The 19,813-nt window shown below is 43.6% G+C and overlaps 1 protein-coding gene across 1 annotated transcript in view; it reads left to right on the forward strand.

Annotated features, from left to right (window-relative positions):
- Positions 1 to 19,813, forward strand: part of LOC106594070 (protein kinase C alpha type) — a 264,733-nt gene that overhangs the window by 104,087 nt on the left and 140,833 nt on the right. Inside the window, exon 3 of the mRNA XM_045720006.1 lies at positions 9,529 to 9,611. Within this exon, the coding sequence (XP_045575962.1) occupies positions 9,529 to 9,611 (83 nt within the window). The remainder of the gene's footprint in view (positions 1 to 9,528; positions 9,612 to 19,813) is intronic.

Below are 19,813 nucleotides of genomic sequence, written 5' to 3' on the forward strand. Positions count from 1 at the left end.
GTGGTGGTGATGATGATGATGATGATGGCTGTGGTGGTGATGATGATGGTCGTGGTGTGGATGATGATGATGATGATGGCTGTGGTGGTGATGATGATGATGGTTGTGATGGTGGTGGTTATGATGATGATGATGATGGTTGTGGTGGTTGTAAAGGTGGTGGGGATGATGATGATGATGGTTGTGGTGGTGGTGGTAGTGATGGTTGGTGGTGGTGATGATGGTGATGATGATGATGGTGGTGGTGGTGGTGGTGGTGGTGGTGGTGGTGATGATGATGGTTCTGGTGATGATGATGATGATGATGGTTATAGTGGTGGTGATGATGATGGTTGTGGTGGTGGTGGTGGTAAGATGATGGTTCTGGTAATGATGATGATGATGATGATGATGGTTATAGTGGTGGTAGTGATGATGATTGTTGTGGTGGTGGTGGTGGTGGTGGTGGTGGTGAGGATGATTGTGATGGTTGTGGGGGTGATGATGATGGTTGTGGTTGTGGTGGGGTTGATGATGATGATGATGGTTGTTGTGGTGGGATGATGGTGATGGTTGTGATGGGGATGATGACGATGATGATGATGGCTGTGGTGGGGATGATGATGGTTGTGGTGGGGATGATGATGATGACTGCTGTGTTGATATATGATGATGTTGATGGTTGTGGTGGCGGTAGTGATGATGGTTGAGGTGGTGATGACTATGCTCATGATGGTGATGTTTGTGGTGGGGATGATGATGATGACTGCTGTGGTGGTGATGATGATGATGATGGTTGTGGTGGTGATGATGATGATGGTTGTGGTGGTGATGATTATGCTGATGATGGTAATGTTTGTGGTGGGGATGATGATGATGATGGCTGTGGTGGTGATGATGATGATGATGGTTGTGGTGGTGATGATGATGATGATGGTTGTGGTAGTGGTGGTTATGATGATGATCATGGTTGTAGTGGTGGTGGGGATGATGATGATGGTTGTAGTGGTGGTGGTGGTGATGATGATTGTGGTGGGGATGATGATGATGATGATGATGATGGTTGTGGTGGTGGTAGTGATGTGCATGATAGCTGTGGTGGTGGGGATGATGATGATGATGGTTGTTGTGGTGATGATGATGATGGTTGTGGTGGTGGTGATGATGATGGTTGTTGTGGTGATGATGATGGTTGGGGTGGTGATGTTAGTGGTGATGGTGGGGATGATGATAATGATGATGATAGTGATGGTTGGGGTGGTGATGATGTTGGTGGTGGTGGGGATGATGATGATGATGATAGTGATGGTTGTGGTGGTGGTGATGATGATGGTTGTTGTGGTGATGATGATGGTTGGGGTGGTGATGTTAGTGGTGGTGGTGGGGATGATGATAATGATGATGATAGTGATGGTTGGGGTGGTGATGATGTTGGTGGTGGTGGGGATGATGATGATGATGATAGTGATGGTTGTGGTGGTGATGGTGATAATGATGGTGATGGTTGTGGTGGTGGTGATGATTGACTATCAGTCTCTCAATGTTGAAGAGCTCTCAAATTTGAGTGGGAATTGACAGAAGGTCTCTGTTCCACTGTATACTGTATACCAGGACTCAGCCACTTTTAAAAGCACCCAGTTGTCCAATTACACAACAGCCTACAGATAGATACACAGTGCTAACTGCCAGAGATTAACTGACGGCATGCACACTCCACAGTGACTGCTGTGCACAGTCATTCCCAAAACATGAATTATTGATTTGCTTGGTAATTGTCTTGCTTATCCTCTCCTTTCTTTACGAGAGGTATTGACTAGGTCTGTTGATCATCACCATGACTCCCACAGAACGTATGCACACACACACACACACGCACACACACACACACACACACACACACACACACACACACACACACACACACACACACACACACACACACACACACACACACACACACACACACACACACACACACACACACACACACACACTGTCTTGGTGGTAAACAAGTGGAAGTGAGAGCCTTGGAGAGTGGTGGTTCATTACTTGGGTCCAATACAACCTGGCATCAAAATAAAACATCTAAACTATCTACCAACCTACTGTACCATGTATTCTCCTTTCTGACAAGTGTCTTCTACAGCAGTGGTTCCCAAACTTTTTATAGTCCCGTACCCCTTCAAACATTCATCCTCCAGCTGTGTACCCCCTCTAGCACCAGGGTCAACGCACTCTCAAATGTTGTGTTTTGCCATCATTGTAAGCCTCCCACACACATACACTATACGATACATGTATTAAACATAAGAATGAGTGTGAGTTTTTGTCACTTCCCACCCGGCTCGTGGGAAGTGACAAAGACCTCTTATAGGACCAGGGCACAAATAATAATAGAATAATAATCAATAATTTTGCTCTTTATTTAGCCATCTTACATATAAACCTTTATTTGTTCATCGAAAATTGTGAATAACTCACCACAGGTTAATGAGAAGGGTGTGCTTGAAAGGATGCACATAACTCTGCAATGTTGGGTTGTATTGGAGAGAGTCTCAGTCTTAAATCATTTTCCACACACAGTCTGTGCCTGTATTTAGTTTTCATGCGAGTGAGGGCCGAGAATCCACTCTCACATAGGTACGTGGTTGCAAAGGGCATCAGTGTCTTAACAGCGCGATTCGCCAAGGCAGGATACTCTGGCAGTGGCTTCTGATTAAATTATATTTTCACAGAACTGCTTATTGCAATTTCGATGGGGCTCTCTTGTTCAGATATCGTTAAGTGAACTGGAAGCAGGGCATGAAAGGGATAACGAATCCAGTTGTTTGTGTCGTCCGTTTCGGGAAAGTACCAGTGGAAATGCGAACTCAGCTCACTCAGGTGCTTCGCTATATCACATTTGACATTGTCCGTAAGCTTGAGTTCATTTTCACACAAAAATTATACAATGATGGAAAGACCTGTGTGTTGTCCTTGTTAACTTCTATGGGCTACGTGGGACGCTAGCCACCTGCGGGACACACTATTCAACAGCCAGTGAAATAGCATGGCGTGAAATACAAAACAGCACAAATCTCATAATTTCATTTTCTCAAACAATCAACTATTTTACACCATTTTAAAGATAAACTTCTCGTTAATCTAACCACATCGTCCGATTTCAAAAAGGCTATAAAATTAGATTATGTTAGGACATAAACTTCACAAGAAACACCACACAGCCATTTTCTAAGCAAGGACATGCATCACAAAAACCAAAAATACAGCTAAAATATTCACTAACCTTTGATCTTCATCAGATGGCACTCATAGGACTTCATGTTACACAATACATATATGTTTTGCTCGATAAAGTTCATATTTATATCCAAAAACGCCATTTTACATTGACGCGTGATGTTCAGAAAATGTATTCCCACCAAAACTCCCGGTGAATGAGCACATCAATTTACAAAAATATTGATAAAATTTACAACAGTTATTGAAAGAATTATAAATCTACTTCTCCTTAATGCAACCGCTGTGTCAGATTTCAAAATAGCTTTACGGAGAAAGCACATTTTTCAATATTCTGAGTACATAGCTCAGCCATCAAAGCAAGCTATACAGATACCCGCCAAGTTCTGGGGTCAACTAAACTCAGAATTAGTATTATAAATATTCTCTTACCTTTGCTGATCTTTGTCAGAATGCACTCCCAGGACTCCTACTTCCACAAGAAATGTTATTTTTGTTCGAAATTTATGTCCAAATACCTCCGTTTTGTTCGTGCGTTCAGATCACTATCCAAAGGCATAACGCGCGAGCGTAAATCCAGACACGAAAAGTCAAATAGTTCCATTACCGTTCGTAGAAACATGTCAATTGTTTACAATCAATCCTTAGGGTCACTTGAACATAAAACGTCGATAATATTCCAACCGGACAATAGCGTATTCATTACAGAGGAAAAAGAAGGAGCGGTGCGCCAAATATGCCTGCGCAGTAAACAACTCACTGGTCCCAGGCAGTCCACTCATTGACTGAGCTCCTATTTTCTGCCCAGTAACAGGAGAAGGATGAAACACATTTCTAAAGGCTGTTGACAGCCAATGGAAGCCTTAGGAAGTGCAACGTGACCCCACAGACACTGTAGTTTCGATAGGGATTCAAAAGAAGAACTACAATTCTCAGATTTCCCACTTCCTGGTTGGATTTTTCTCAGGTTTTTGCCTGCCATATGAGTTCTGTTATACTCATAGACATCATTCAAACAGTTTTAGAAACTTCAGAGTGTTTTCTATCCAAATCTACTAATAATATGCAAATATTTGACTCTGGGCCCGAGTATTAGGCAGTTTACTCTGGGCACGCTTTTCATTCGAAAATGAAAATACTGCCCCCTATACCTTAAAAAGTTCATGCAGACAGAGAAGAGCTCCAACTTCTTAATCATAGCCTCAATTTTGTCCCGCACATTGAATGTAGTTGCGGAGAGTCCCTGTAATCCTAGATTCAGATCATTCAGGCGAGAAAAAACATCACCCAGATAGGCCAGTCGTGTGAGAAACTCGTCGTCATGCAAGCAGTCAGACAAGTGAAAATTATAGTCAGTAAAGAAAACTTTAAGCTCGTCTCTCAATTTAAAAAAATGAGTCAATACTTTGCCCCTTGATAACCAGCGCACTTCTGTATGTTGTAAAAGCGTTACATGGTCGCTGCCCATATCATTGCATAGTGCAGAAAATACACGAGAGTTCAGGGGCCTTGCTTTAACAAAGTTAACCATTTTCACTGTAGTATCCAAAACGTCTTTCAAGCTGTCAGGCATTCCCTTGGCAGCAAAAGCCTCTCGGTGGATGCTGCAGTGTACCCAAGTGGCGTTGGGAGCAGTGCTTCACGCGCGTTACCACTCCACTATGTCTCCCTGTCATATGGCTTTTGCACCATCAGTACAGATACCAACACATCTTGACCACCAAAGTCCATTTGATGTCACAAAGCTGTTGTCACGGTTGTCTAAAGGATCGGACCAAAGTGCAGCATGGTTGTAGTTCCACATATTTATTATTTCCGTGAAACATTGCAAATACACAAATAACTTGATTAACAAAACAACAAACCGTGACGCAGAGAGAAATAAACACTACTTAAAAGATAACAACCCACAAACACAAATGGAAAAAAACCCTACTTAAATATGATCTCCAATTAGAGACAACGAGGACCGGCTGCCTCTAATTGGAGATCATCCCAAAAACCCCAACATAGAAATGGAAACCTACAATAACCACATAGAATAGATAACATAGAAAACCACCCAAAAACACCCCGTCACGCCCTGACCTACTTTACTATAGAAAATGACATCTTACAAGGGTCAGGACGTGACAGCTGTCCAGTACTTAAAAAATATCCTCTCCTGTTGTCCTGGTTTCCAGTGGTTTGCAGAAGAGGATATCTTCCTTAATTGACCCCCTATAAACGTAACGGACATAAACCAGGAGCTGTGCCAGGCCTGCCACGTCTGTTGACTCATCCAGCTGTAACACAGAATTCACTGGCTTGTATGTGAAGCAGTAATTGTTTCAAAACATCTCCTGCAATGCCACAACAAATGTAGAATTACTGATGCTAGCATTGGATGTGCTCGTGGAAGCAGAACAACTTGTGTAGTCGACAGGTGCAGGTGTAGTACTGCTGGTAGTAGCAGAACTACCAGTAGAGCTGCTATGTGTTTCTATGGGGCCTATGGGGCCTTACTCTATGGGGCCTTACTTTTTTTAACCATTTATCAATTTTCGAGCAAACGGAATGAGCAGCAGCTACATTTGGCTACATACGGACTGTTAGTGGAATTCCCGCGAGAGAGTAACGGTTAATGTGATTGGATGTTCATTATTTGACTAGGCTACCTGTATTTGACATTGTGTTGTTATTTCGCTGAACACTAGATGGTTTAATTTTATTTTTGGCAGTGAAACGAGGCTACTCAGGTGTGAAAAAAACCTCACCCAGATGTATAGCCCTGTTGGAAAAAATATAAATGGACTGTTTGAAAATGTGAAGAATTAGTTTAAAAAGAAAAGTAAAACAATTTTTTTTTGTACAAAAAACTCAACATTTTAATCACATTTTTATTTGGCGTACCCCCGATGGCATTCTGTTCTACAGGAATTATTCAAACTGTTATAACCATAGAGATATATTTACTGCTGTGGTTACGACTAGGGTTGCACATTTTAGGGAATATTCAGAGGTGGAAACTTTCCGTGGGAATTAATGGGAATATTTGGGAATATATGGGAATTAACGTAAATATATGCAAATTAATATTAATACCATCTAAATGTAGATGTTTTTTGCATTGGATATATTTACCATAACATATGGAGACAGAAACATAAACCTTTTACCTTATCATAAGTAGACATAATTGCAAATGATTAAATCCTTACGAATTGAACTTTTATTAAATGAGTTGACTCTTGACTCTTCACATGGGATGATTTCACTGAACAACAAAATAAATTATTTATTGAATGATCCCCAATGATCCCAAAAAAAATTCAACATACATCTGTAAAATGATAGTCTAGCAACTAAAGCTTTGGTTGTCTTTCTCTCAGGCTTCCATTTCTTCTTTCTGGATCTACTCAATGTTCACCTCTTGAACATCAGACTCTGAGGCCTCATCTTCACTGTCACTTTCCAACCTTGTTGAGGATGGCTCGTTGTCAGGCTCAAAAAGCCACAAATTTGCCCGGATGACCACCAATTGTTCAACCCTTGTATTGGTCAGCTTGTTGCGTGCTTTGGTGTGTGTGTTCCCAAACAAGGACCAGTGCACTCTGAGGCGGCTGATGTTAGTGGGATTTAGAGGATGATGGAGGCAACAGGGGAAAAAGCCTCAGATCCAAGTCCCTTCCACCAGGTGGCTGATGAGATATGTTGGCACGACTGCCATATTGCATCTCTATCCCAAAGCCCTTGCTTGGAAGTGAACTTCGCCAGACTGCCAAGAACTTTGCCCTCATTCAGGATAAGGTGGTGAGACACAGTAGTGATGATACCATAGGCCTTGTTGATCTCTGCACCAGACAGGATGCTCTTGCCAGCATACTTGGTGTCCAACATGTACGCTGCGGCGTGTATGGGCTTCACGCAGAAGTCTTCACGCTTTTTGATGTATTTCAGAACTGCAGTTTCCTCTGCTTGAAGCAACAGTGAAGTGGGCAGGGTAGTACGGATTTCTTCTCTTACATCTGCAGGCAGGGTCTGAACATCAGACAGGATGGCATTGTCTCCCTCAATCCGTGCAATGGCTACTGCTATAGGTTTCAGGAGTTTCAGGCTGCTTACCACTCTCTCCCAAAATACATCATCCAGAAAGATCCTCTTGATGTGGCTGTCCATATCGGCAGACTGTGATATGGCCATTTCTTGGAGAGACTCCTTCCCCCCGGATCGACTGCCAAACATGATGACAACACCACCCCAATGAGTGTTGCTGGGCAGCTTCAATGTGGTGCTCTTATTCTTCTCACTTTGCTTGATGAGGTAGATTGCTGCTATAACTTGATGACCCTTCACATACCTAACCATTTCCTTGGCTGTCTTGTAGAGTGTATCCATTGTTTTCAGTGCCATGATGTCATTGAGGAGCAGATGCAATGCATGAGCAGCACAGCCAATGGGTGTGATGTGAAGGTAGGACTCCTCCACTTTAGACCAAGCAGCCTATACAAATGTAAGCAAGGTCTGTTGTCCCTTGTGTCTGTGCTCTTGTAGAATACTGATTGAGGGGTGGAGATGATGCAGTTAATTATTCCTTGCCCACGAACATTCGACCACCCATCAGAGTTGATTGCAATACAGTCTGCTTTCGCTATGAGTTGCTTGACCTTCACTTGAACTCTGTTGAACTCTGCATCCAGCAAATGAGTAGATAAAGCATGTCTGGTTGGAGGGGTGTATGCTGGGTGAAGAACATTCAGAAGTATCTTCCAATACACATTGCCTGTGAGCATCAGAGGTGAACCAGTTGCATACACAGCTCGAGCAAAACATTCATCAGTATTTCTCTGACTACGCTCCTCCATTGAGTCAAAAAACTTCTGATTCCAGGAGGACCATGAGCTGTTGCTATCGATAAGGTGTCTGATTCATCATTTTCACCTCGAATAGAAGTAGAGGGACTTTTGTCATAGGTTGCTTGTTGTGAGCGCTGAGGAAACTTTATGCACTTGGCCAGATGATTCTGCATCTTTGTTACATTCTTCACATATGATTTGGCACAGTATTTGCAAATGTATACAGCTTTTCCTTCTACATTAGCTGCAGTAAAATGTCTCCACAGATCAGATAGCGTCCGTGGCATTTTCCTGTAAAGATTAGAAAGAAATGAGTAAAAATATACCCAAATACGATTCCATTTACAGATAAATAGTTAAGCAGTTAGATTAAACAACTCTTTTGTAAGATAAATGTTTTAAAATGAAACATGTATGGAAACGGGTGAATTAACACTCCTCAGTTAGCAGGCTCAAGCAAGCTAAAACCCACATGGTAGCAAAAATGAATTAGCAGATATTGTTAACAAGTTAGAAATTATTTAAACACACTTTGTTGTAGGCTACTATTTACTAGTTAACAAAATATCATGTATGTCATATAAACTATATTCACCCCAACCAGTATTGTAATTAAAGCTTACCAGAAAGCATGTAGTCCTTGGCTCAGACAGTGTAGGCTCAATAGCATCTCATTAGTGTGCAAGATCTTGAGAATCATCTCTACATGTGATGGAGCAGTATGCTGCACGTGTAATGGAAGAATGCACTGTGCATGCAGAGGGTTGCAATTCCAATGAAATTTTACATTTGTAAATTTTTTGGTCATTTAGCAGACGCTCTTATCCAGAGCAACTTACAGTAGTGAATGCATACATTTCATACATGTTTTTCTCCATACTGGTCCCCCATGGGAATCGAACCCACAACCCTGGCGTTGCAAACACCACGCTCTACCAACTGAGCCACACAGGACCGTGGGGATAGTTTAACCAAAATATGCCACAAGACCTAGAATTTAAGCAAAATTCCCAAAATTCCCGGGCTTTACTTCCCATGGAAAATTCCTGGAAAGTTTCCGACCCTTTGCAACCCTAGTTACGACCAACCATTTATTATGCTTAAGATGATCTCCATCATAGAGCTACAACCTATGAGTCACTTCAATGGCCGGAGCTCCCTAATGTTTTGACGGGATAAGTATCTCTCTGGATGGCACTGTTTGAATGACTGCTGACTGCAGCCTGGAGCTGGTGTATAGAGGATGACTGGATGACTGGTCAGGGCCTTTATTAATGACCCATTGTGTACAGTTTGGATGCTCTCCTAGAGGGGAGGAGGGTGAGGGTGGCTGGGGAAGGGGGGTGGGGAGAGTTGGATTGGTCATGGTGTGTGTGTATGTTGTGTGTTTACATGTCATGTGTAAGGGAGAAAGATAGGGAAATGTTCCTGATTACCGTCTAACTGTCCATGTCTCTTCTGCCCTCTCCTACAGTGTGCTGTTTTGTGGTCCACAAAAGGTGCCATGAGTTTGTCACCTTCTCTTGCCCTGGAGCCGACAAAGGCCCCGACACAGATGTGAGTTCCTGTGCTTTCTCTCTCTCCCTCTCCCTCCCTCCCTCCTCCTCCTCCACCACCTCCTCCCAAGGGCATTATTGACATGGGAAACATATGTTAACATTGCCAAAGCAAGTGAAGTAGGTAATCAACAAAAGTGAAATAAACAATAAAAATGAACAGTAAACATTACACTTACAGAAGTTCCAAAAGAATAAAGACATTTCAAATGTCATATTATGTATATATACAGTGTTGTAACAATGTGCAAATAGTGAAAGTACAAAAGGGAAAATAAATAAACATAAATATGGGTTGTATTTACAGTGGTGTTTGTTCTTCACTGGTTGACCTTTTCTTGTGGCAACAGGTCACAAATCTTGCTGCTCTTTTCTGAATTTTGATAATTAGCAGGTATCAGCCTAATTCTGCTCTGCATACATTATTTGGTGCTTCACGTTGTACACTGAGGATATTTTTGCAGAATTCTGCATGCAGAGTCTCAATTTGGTATTTGGCCCATTTTGTGAATTCTTGGTTGGTGAGCGGACCCCATACCTCACAACCATAACGGCAATGGGTTCTATAACTGATTCAAGTATTTTTAGCCAGATCCTAATTGGTATGTCGAATTGTGTCGAATGTCGAATCTCTCTCTCCTCTCTCTCTCTCTGTTCCTCTCTCCTTCTCTCTCTCTCTCTCTGTCTGTCTCGTTCTCTCTCTTTCGCTCTCTCCCATACACAAGCACACCTTACACTGTGTAAATAAGGAGGAGTCAATTGTAGCTGTCTCATTAGTAAACGTCTTAAACTGACACAACACACACTGACTTTGATCTTCCCAGCATCTCTCTGCAAATGCTGTATGACAAATGGCTTTGAAAACGGTCTCAAAATAACTGTGTGTGTAATGTATGAACAGCATTGTTTGTCCTGCTAGATTTAATGAGGAGGACCAATGTGCGAGCCAAACACAGGCCCTCCCCATCGTCCCTACACACACACACACACACACACACACACTCAATCACAAAACACACACATACATCCCCTTTCAGAGCCTGTTAGGGCACAGTGTTTCTTGATGTAGGACAGCTCTGTTTAGGATGTGTGTGACCCTGTACACACTCAGTCAGTTCCCCTGTCCCTCTCTACTTCCCCCAGGCCTGTGTGTGTCCTTGGTTAGATAAGTGGCTCTGGTTTGTGGAAGGCAAGCATACCCGCAACGCTGTGTTCTGCCTGGCTGTGTGTGTGTGTGTGTGTGTGTGTGTGTGTGTGTGTGTGTGTGTGTGTGTGTGTGTGTGTGTGTGTGTGTGTGTGTGTGTGTGTGTGTGTGTGTGTGTGTGTGTGTGTGTGTGTGTGTGTGTGTGTGTGTGTGTGTTTACACTGTGACCATGATGATTAGGATGATGATGTTTGTTTAGGGCGTGTTACTGTGGCCTGGCACACCAGCTGGAATAAACATAAACATACATCCACTTAGAACACACACACACACACACACACACACAGAGCTGTATAGCTGCTGCAGGGTTCCCCAACTGTCAGCCCAAAGCATTCCCACCCATAATACAGAGATATACAGTATGTGATCGTATACAAATGTAAGCAAGGTTTGAAATTATTATGTTTTAGTCCAATATTATATCTGTTTTGGCTTCTTGCGGTCAATTTGCAGTCTACAAATTCTTTGTAATTATGTTCGCTGAAGAAGAAATTGGCCCGTGGCTGAATCTAGTTGACGGTCCCTGGCCTACTGTATGTAAACATCCTCTACACAAGAATCCCTCTGTCCCATTTGTGCAGTGCTGCTTGCTGCTTGTCTACACTTTGATCAGTCATGTACAAACACAAACAAACACACACAGCCAGCCAATTAGAAGTGAGTGTTTGGGCTATCAGAAATAGGGCTGGGACAATTGCCGTATAATCATGTAACTGAGGATTATGGATGAAGAAATCAAATAACCATCATAACCGTTTTAAAATGTTTGTTTTGCTGTTGTTTTTGTGGAAGACCTTCTAACGAGACTGTTCCCTCCTTAGCACACACACACACACACACATTAACACACACAGATTGTGCAAGCAAGCACACACAAACACACCCCCTGTTCCGTCAGGTCTAAATGTGTCAGACATAAACACTGCTAATATGATGTGAGTGTGTGGATGACTTATGACTTATGATGACCACTGTATTCTTACTGAGTTGAACATTGAGTCCACTTGAACAACTTAGATTTGATGTTGTATTTTACACACACACACACACACACACACACACACACACACACACACACACACACACACACACACACACACACACACACACACACACACACACAGGACCCCTTGGACCCCTTATGCTGCTGGCTGTGAGTGTTCCCTCCTGTCAAGCCTGTTTAGGCCTGCCTGTTTCCTGCTGGCTCTGTGTACCCAGTCCTGCCTCTACCCAGTCACTGGGCACTGTTTAAACAGAACAGGGGACTTAGTGTTGCACAGGCGACAGCCCTGTCTGAATACTAAAATAGTGCAAGATGGTTGCTACTGGTGCTCACCACTTCTTAGACTGGTTTCCATCCCTCTTCATTTCTTCCTCTCCTCCTCTATTTCCTCTCCTCCTCTATTTCTTCTCCTCCTCTATTTCTTCTCCTCCTCTATTTCCTCTCCTCCTCTATTTCCTCTCCTCCTCTATTTCTTCTCCTCCTCTATTTCTTCTCCTCTATTTCTTCTCCTCCTCTATTTCTTCTCCTCCTCTATTTCCTCTCCTCCTCTATTTCCTCTCCTCCTCTATTTCTTCTCCTCCTCTATTTCTTCTCCTCTATTTCTTCTCCTCCTCTATTTCTTCTCCTCCTCTATTTCCTCTCCTCCTCTATTTCCTCCCCTCCTCTATTTCCTCCCCTCCTCTATTTTCTCTCCTCCTCTATTTCCTCTCCTCCTCTATTTCCTCTCCTCCTCTATTTCTTCTCCTCCTCTATTTCTTCTCCTCTATTTCTTCTCCTCCTCTATTTCTTCTCCTCCTCTATTTCCTCTCCTCCTCTATTTCCTCCCCTCCTCTATTTCCTCTCCTCCTCTATTTCCTCTCTTCCTCTATTTCTTCTCCTCCTCTATTTCTTCTCCTCCTCTATTTCCTCTCCTCCTCTATTTCTTCTCCTCCTCTATTTCTTCTCCTCCTCTATTTCTTCCTCTCCTCTATTTCTTCTCCTCTATTTCTTCTCCTCCTCTATTTCTTCTCCTCTATTTCTTCTCCTCCTCTATTTCTTCTCCTCTATTTCCTCCCCTCCTCTATTTCTTCTCCTCCTCTATTTCTTCTCCTCTATTTCTTCTCCTCCTCTATTTCTCCTCCTCCTCTATTTCCTCTCCTCCTCTATTTCCTCCCCTCCTCTATTTCCTCCCCTCCTCTATTTTCTCTCCTCCTCTATTTCCTCTCCTCCTCTATTTCCTCTCCTCCTCTATTTCTTCTCCTCCTCTATTTCTTCTCCTCTATTTCTTCTCCTCCTCTATTTCTTCTCCTCCTCTATTTCCTCTCCTCCTCTATTTCCTCCCCTCCTCTATTTCCTCTCCTCCTCTATTTCCTCTCTTCCTCTATTTCTTCTCCTCCTCTATTTCTTCTCCTCCTCTATTTCCTCTCCTCCTCTATTTCTTCTCCTCCTCTATTTCTTCTCCTCCTCTATTTCTTCCTCTCCTCTATTTCTTCTCCTCTATTTCTTCTCCTCCTCTATTTCTTCTCCTCTATTTCTTCTCCTCCTCTATTTCTTCTCCTCTATTTCCTCCCCTCCTCTATTTCTTCTCCTCCTCTATTTCCTCTCCTCCTCTATTTCCTCTCCTCCTCTATTTCTTCTCCTCCTCTATTTCTTCTCCTCCTCTATTTCTTCTCCTCCTCTATTTCCTCTCCTCCTCTATTTCTTCTCCTCCTCTATTTCCTCTCCTCCTCTATTTCTTCTCCTCCTCTATTTCCTCTCCTCCTCTATTCCCTCTCCTCCTCTATTTCTTCTCCTCCTCTATTTCTTCTCCTCCTCTATTTCTTCTCTTCCTCTATTTCCTCTCCTCCTCTATTTCCTCTCCTCCTCTATTTCTTCTCCTCCTCTATTTCTTCTCCTCCTCTTTTTCCTCTCCTCCTCTATTTCCTCTCCTCCTCTATTTCCTCATCTTCACTGATCTAGAAGGACCAGGATAGAAACTTGATACAGGTGAAAGCAACATGGTGGAGGTGAGGGAACAGTAACATGGTGGATGTGAAGGAACAGTAACATGGTGGAGGTGAAGGAACAGTAACATGGTGGAGGAACAGTAACATGGTGGATGTGAAGGAACAGTAACATGGTGGAGGTGGAGGAACAGTAACATGGTGGAGGAACAGTAACATGGTGGAGGTGAAGGAACAGTAACATGGTGGAGGTGAAGGAACAGTAACATGGTGGAGGAACAGTAACATGGTGGATGTGAAGGAACAGTAACATGGTGGAGGTGGAGGAACAGTAACATGGTGGAGGTGAAGGAACAGTAACATGGTGGATGTGAAGGAACAGTAACATGGTGGAGGTGAAGGAACAGTAACATGGTGGAGGTGAAGGAACAGTAACATGGTGGAGGAACAGTAACATGGTGGAGGTGAAGGAACAGTAACATGATGGATGTGGAGGAACAGTAACATGGTGGAAGTGAAGGAACAGTAACATGGTGGAGGTGGAGGAACAGTAACATGGTGGATGTGAAGGAACAGTAACATGGTGGAGGTGGAGGAACAGTAACATGGTGGAGGTGGAGGAACAGTAACATGGTGGAGGTGAAGGAACAGTAACATGGTGGAGGTGGAGGAACAGTAACATGGTGGAGGAACAGTAACATGGTGGAGGTGGAGGAACAGTAATATGGTGGAGGTGGAGGAACAGTAACATGGTGGAGGTGAAGGAACAGTAACATGGTGGAGGTGGAGGAACAGTAACATGGTGGAGGAACAGTAACATGGTGGAGGAACAGTAACATGGTGGAGGTGAAGGAACAGTAACATGGTGGATGTGAAGGAACAGTAACATGGTGGAGGTGGAGGAACAGTAACATGGTGGAGGAACAGTAACATGGTGGAGGAACAGTAACATGGTGGAGGTGAAGGAACAGTAACATGGTGGATGTGAAGGAACAGTAACATGGTGGAGGAACAGTAACATGGTGGAGGTGAAGGAACAGTAACATGGTGGAGGTGGAGGAACAGTAACATGGTGGAGGAACAGTAACATGGTGGATGTGAAGGAACAGTAACATGGTGGAGGTGGAGGAACAGTAATATGGTGGAGGTGGAGGAACAGTAACATGGTGGAGGTGAAGGAACAGTAACATGGTGGAGGTGGAGGAACAGTAACATGGTGGATGTGAAGGAACAGTAACATGGTGGAGGTGGAGGAACAGTAACATGGTGGATGTGAAGGAACAGTAACATGGTGGAGGTGGAGGAACAGTAACATGGTGGAGGTGAAGGAACAGTAACATGGTGGAGGTGGAGGAACAGTAACATGGTGGATGTGAAGGAACAGTAACATGGTGGATGTGGAGGAACAGTAACATGGTGGAGGTGAAGGAACAGTAATATGGTGGAGGTGGAGGAACAGTAACATGGTGGAGGTGAAGGAACAGTAACATGGTGGAGGTGGAGGAACAGTAACATGGTGGATGTGAAGGAACAGTAACATGGTGGAGGTGGAGGAACAGTAACATGGTGGAGGTGGAGGAACAGTAACATGGTGGAGGTGAAGGAACAGTAACATGGTGGAGGTGGAGGAACAGTAACATGGTGGAGGAACAGTAACATGGTGGATGTGAAGGAACAGTAACATGGTGGAGGTGGAGGAACAGTAATATGGTGGAGGTGGAGGAACAGTAACATGGTGGAGGTGAAGGAACAGTAACATGGTGGAGGTGGAGGAACAGTAACATGGTGGATGTGAAGGAACAGTAACATGGTGGAGGTGGAGGAACAGTAATATGATGGAGGTGAATCCTCCACAATCTTGAGACAGTCAGGCTACAGATGGTGGCTGTTTCACACCTGACCTCCGTGTGAATGACTAACTACCATCCCTCCACTCCTCCACATCCCTTCACTCCTCCATCCATCCATCCATCCATCCCTGCCCACCGGCCCTTGACTCAGTCAGGTGTCATGGGTCTCTCACTGTCCTTTCCCCCTCTCTCTCGCTCTCTCCCCTTCGTCTGGCTGGAGCTAGAGGCTGGACCTGCAATGAGCGCAGACACACTCACACATGATATACGCAAGCACACACATACAGTATGTAGATGCGCACACACACACTGCTATGGGTCATGACCTCTGTACCACCCTCAGACCATGGATGACATCATCAATGCTTTGATCGATACAAACGGCGAAAGAGAGAGAGAGAGAGAGGGAAAGAGCACAGGGAAATCACAGAGATAGAATAAGAGAGTTGGTTCACATTAGCATCTATAGTAAAAGCAGTGCTTGACTTGTAATGAGTACTGGAACCTATTTCAGTCAGAGTCAAGCACTGGTGAAAAGTGGTCCTTCTTTCTCTCCAGTCACCTTTCATTCACCTGATGGACCTGTGACACACTCTACTGTATTGCATGTCAAGCATCCCTCCAAAGAGCAACCAGTGAATGGAAATCATTGGAAACCCTGCTCCCCGAGCCATGCAGGCTGTATAGATACATGTATATAATGACAATGGCCACCAGCCAAAGCTCACTCACTGTGCCTTTAAAGCCAGATTGTTTGAGGCAATGTCATTTGGGGATTAGTGTCAGTCCAGATTGCAAGACTGATGTTGCAATGATTATTTTTCTATATGTATATTGGTGTTGCTGCGTTTCCTTTTTGTAAATCCTTTTTCGAACCATCTGTCTTTGGTCTGTTCATATCAATCACTCTCCTGGAGCTTGTTTTAGCTGTGTTCAGAGCTCTTCTATCTGATTGCCTCTTCTGCATCTGCATGGGTTTGATATTGTGTGTGTGTGTGTGTGTGTGTGTGTGTGTGTGTGTGTGTGTGTGTGTGTGTGTGTGTGTGTGTGTGTGTGTGTGTGTGTGTGTGTGTGTGTGTGTGTGTGTGTGTGTGTGTAGCCACCTCCGTGCATTTGGTATTAAAATCAATGTGTTGTTGTTGTAGGATCAGCTTTTTAGTTTTTTTTTGCTCTTGTCTGATGCTCCGTTCTGATTTACTTTCACAATCAGTAGAGATGAATGACCTGCCACCGTACCAATGATTTTCAATTTATTTTCTCCTATCTCCCTCCCTCTAATCAATCCATGGCTCTGTTTATGTCAGAGGTTTGTTGAGGTCTAGGAGTAGCCAATGGTATTTCTTATTGAGGAAGATCAAGACAGTTCTGTGTTACAGTGAACAATGTATTCTACATCTATCTGGTTAGGATTCACAGTAACTGGAGCATCATAAATATTCCTCCCTGGGAAATGAATTTTAAAGCCGACTTTCTGATGGTCTAGAAATAGAAAAAGAGATAGGTTTACAACATTGGCCTTGAATAATGATTTAGATCCATGCCATTAAGATCTATGACTTAATGGCCGACCGTTACAACCACATACTCCTGACCTCCTTTCTCATTATGGGACTCCTTAACACCTGGCCCCATCGGCTCTGTGACCCTGCTAAAGTGTAGGCGACATTACAACATAGGGCCTTAATTGCTGTGACAAGCTGAACTAGTGATATCATTAGCCAAGTGTCTCTGTGGGCATACTGAGGCTGCGTCACAAATGGAACCCTATTCTCTATGTAGTGCACTACTTTTGATCAGGGCCCATAGTGTTCTGGTCAAAAGTAGTGCTTTATATAGGGGATAGGGTGCCTTTTGTGACACGACCTGTCGCTCCTCCGGGAGAGAAGAGGACAGAGCTGTGGAGAGCCAGGCAGGGGAGGTGTTAAGAGATATACTTGAAATGAAAGTAGATTACTGAAGACATTAATTGAGTTGGAATTGGAAGCATCAGTTAGGAGGTGATAATAGCTTTCTCACTGCGATCCAGAGGGTTACATTACTACCTAGATTGGCGACATGAACTCACAGTTGCAACCATTGATTTATAAGTGTTTCTTATTGATCATGTATATACCCATCAATTGAATGAGAACGGTTTGTATTGTCAAATTTATAAACACATGATAGACGGTACCTTAGTGTAGATTAACCTATGATACCGGTATGTCAGATTTGTTCACTGATAAACGGGTATGGATCTGTGTAGCCAGGGTATTACATCACAGGCTGTTTGCAATTTGTCTTTTCTCTCAAGGTGCCTTTGGGGCAGGGCCAGATTCTCTGTGTGTGTGTGAGTGTGTGAGTGTGTGAGTGACTGTGTGAGTGAGTGAGTGAGTGAGTGAGTGAGTGAGTGAGTGAGTGAGTGAGTGAGTGAGTGAGTGAGTGAGAGAGAGAGAGAGAGAGAGAGAGAGAGAGAGAGGGGTGGGAGAAGAGAAGAGAGAGAGGGGGTGGGATAAGAGAGAGAGAGAGAGGGAGAGAGAGAGAGAGAGAGAGAGAGAGAGAGAGAGAGAGAAGAACAATGCTCTTCTCTACTATGAGTATGAATCTTACCCCCAGCCACTGACAGAGGAACACACAGGGCAGATGTTCTAACTTGTGTTAACAAAGATGTTTCTTCATGTATCCGTCACATACTGTGATCAGTGCTGCAGTCGGGGAGAACAATTGATGGTGTACTGGTCCCACGGGGGACCAGTACGGAGAAAAAATTTATGAAATGTATGCATTCACTACTGTAAGTCGCTCTGGATAAGAGCGTCTGCTAAATGACTAAAATGTAAATGTAAATGTAAAAAACAAGAGGAGTGAGGGATATTAGGGAGAGTCATATGTCAAATATTGAATATTCACCTCTTCAGTTCCTCTCCTTATCCTAGACTGTATAATTTATCCTCATAAATGTGCTTCTGAAATGATAAGAGAACAATAAAAAAGTGTTTTTACAAAACAATGCTATGAAAACGAGCGGGAGAGGAAGAGAGGGAACTAGAGAGAGACGGAGAGAGAAGATGAAAAGAAAAGATCTGTGGCTTGTCGGCTCTTCATCCCTGGGACACTTTGACAGGTGGAGAGGTAGAGTGTGACAAATCCCTCATTTCGCCCTCTCCCCTCTTTGGCTTTGGGAATATGAATTAATGTGAAAGAGAAATACCTAGATTGCAGCATGGTGTCTTACAGAACCATTGCTTTCAGCCTATAGAGTTGATCTGTGACTTTGAGTGTCATTATCAAATGAACAGTACTTAGACATATTCTGTGCTGATCTGATTCTCCCCTTGTTCACTGTTAATAAATCTGTTGACTGCTGAGGCCCTCAGCTGCCTTGCATCGGCCTACATCTCTATCTGACAGTAATGGCCGTGTTCCACGCTATTAGCCTGCCTGTCACAGACCATTAACCCTGCTAGTGGCTCACTGCTACGCTAACCCACAGCAACAGCTACCGCAAACAAAACGCTAACCCACAGCAACACCTGGGAGAGCCAGACAGCCGCCCAGGCAACAGCATTTACCCAGGCTACCACTAATTTGCTTAAACAGTCATTACCCTGCTAGCAGCTCACTGCTAACAAATCGCTAACTCAAAGCAACAGCTGGGAATAGCCAGCAAGCCGCCCAGGCAACAGCAGTTATCCAGGCTACCTCTAACTCACTAAAACAGCCATTACCATGCTAGCGGCTTGATGCTAACAAACCTCTAACTCTAAGCAACCAGCCGTGAGATCACTCCACATGTTAGTTCTGTTAGGTTAGAAATAACAGGGTAAAAACTGACGGACAACTATAAAAGACAGCTGAACAGACAAAGACATCTTTCCACCAGCACAAGTATATAGACCCCAATTTGGGTGAAGTATCCTCCTTCCCTCTGAGCATTACATCTTTATTTCTAGGCAGGAAGTTAAGTGATGCGGGCAATAAACTGTTCAACTGTTCAGCCTGCGGCTATGGAACCCTGACCTGTTCACCGGACGTGCTACCTGTCCCAGACCTGCTGTTTTCAACTCTCTAGAGACAGCAGGAGTGGTAGAGATACTCTCAATGACCGGCTATGAAAAGCCAACTGACATTTACTCCTAAGGTGCTGACTTGTTGCACCCTCAACAACTACTGTGATTATTATTATTTGACCATGCTGGTCATTTATGAACATTTGAATATCTTGGCCATGTTCTGTTATAATCT

The sequence above is a fragment of the Salmo salar genome, chromosome ssa06 (genome assembly GCF_905237065.1).
Source record: "Salmo salar chromosome ssa06, Ssal_v3.1, whole genome shotgun sequence".
NCBI classification, from domain to species: domain Eukaryota; kingdom Metazoa; phylum Chordata; class Actinopteri; order Salmoniformes; family Salmonidae; genus Salmo; species Salmo salar.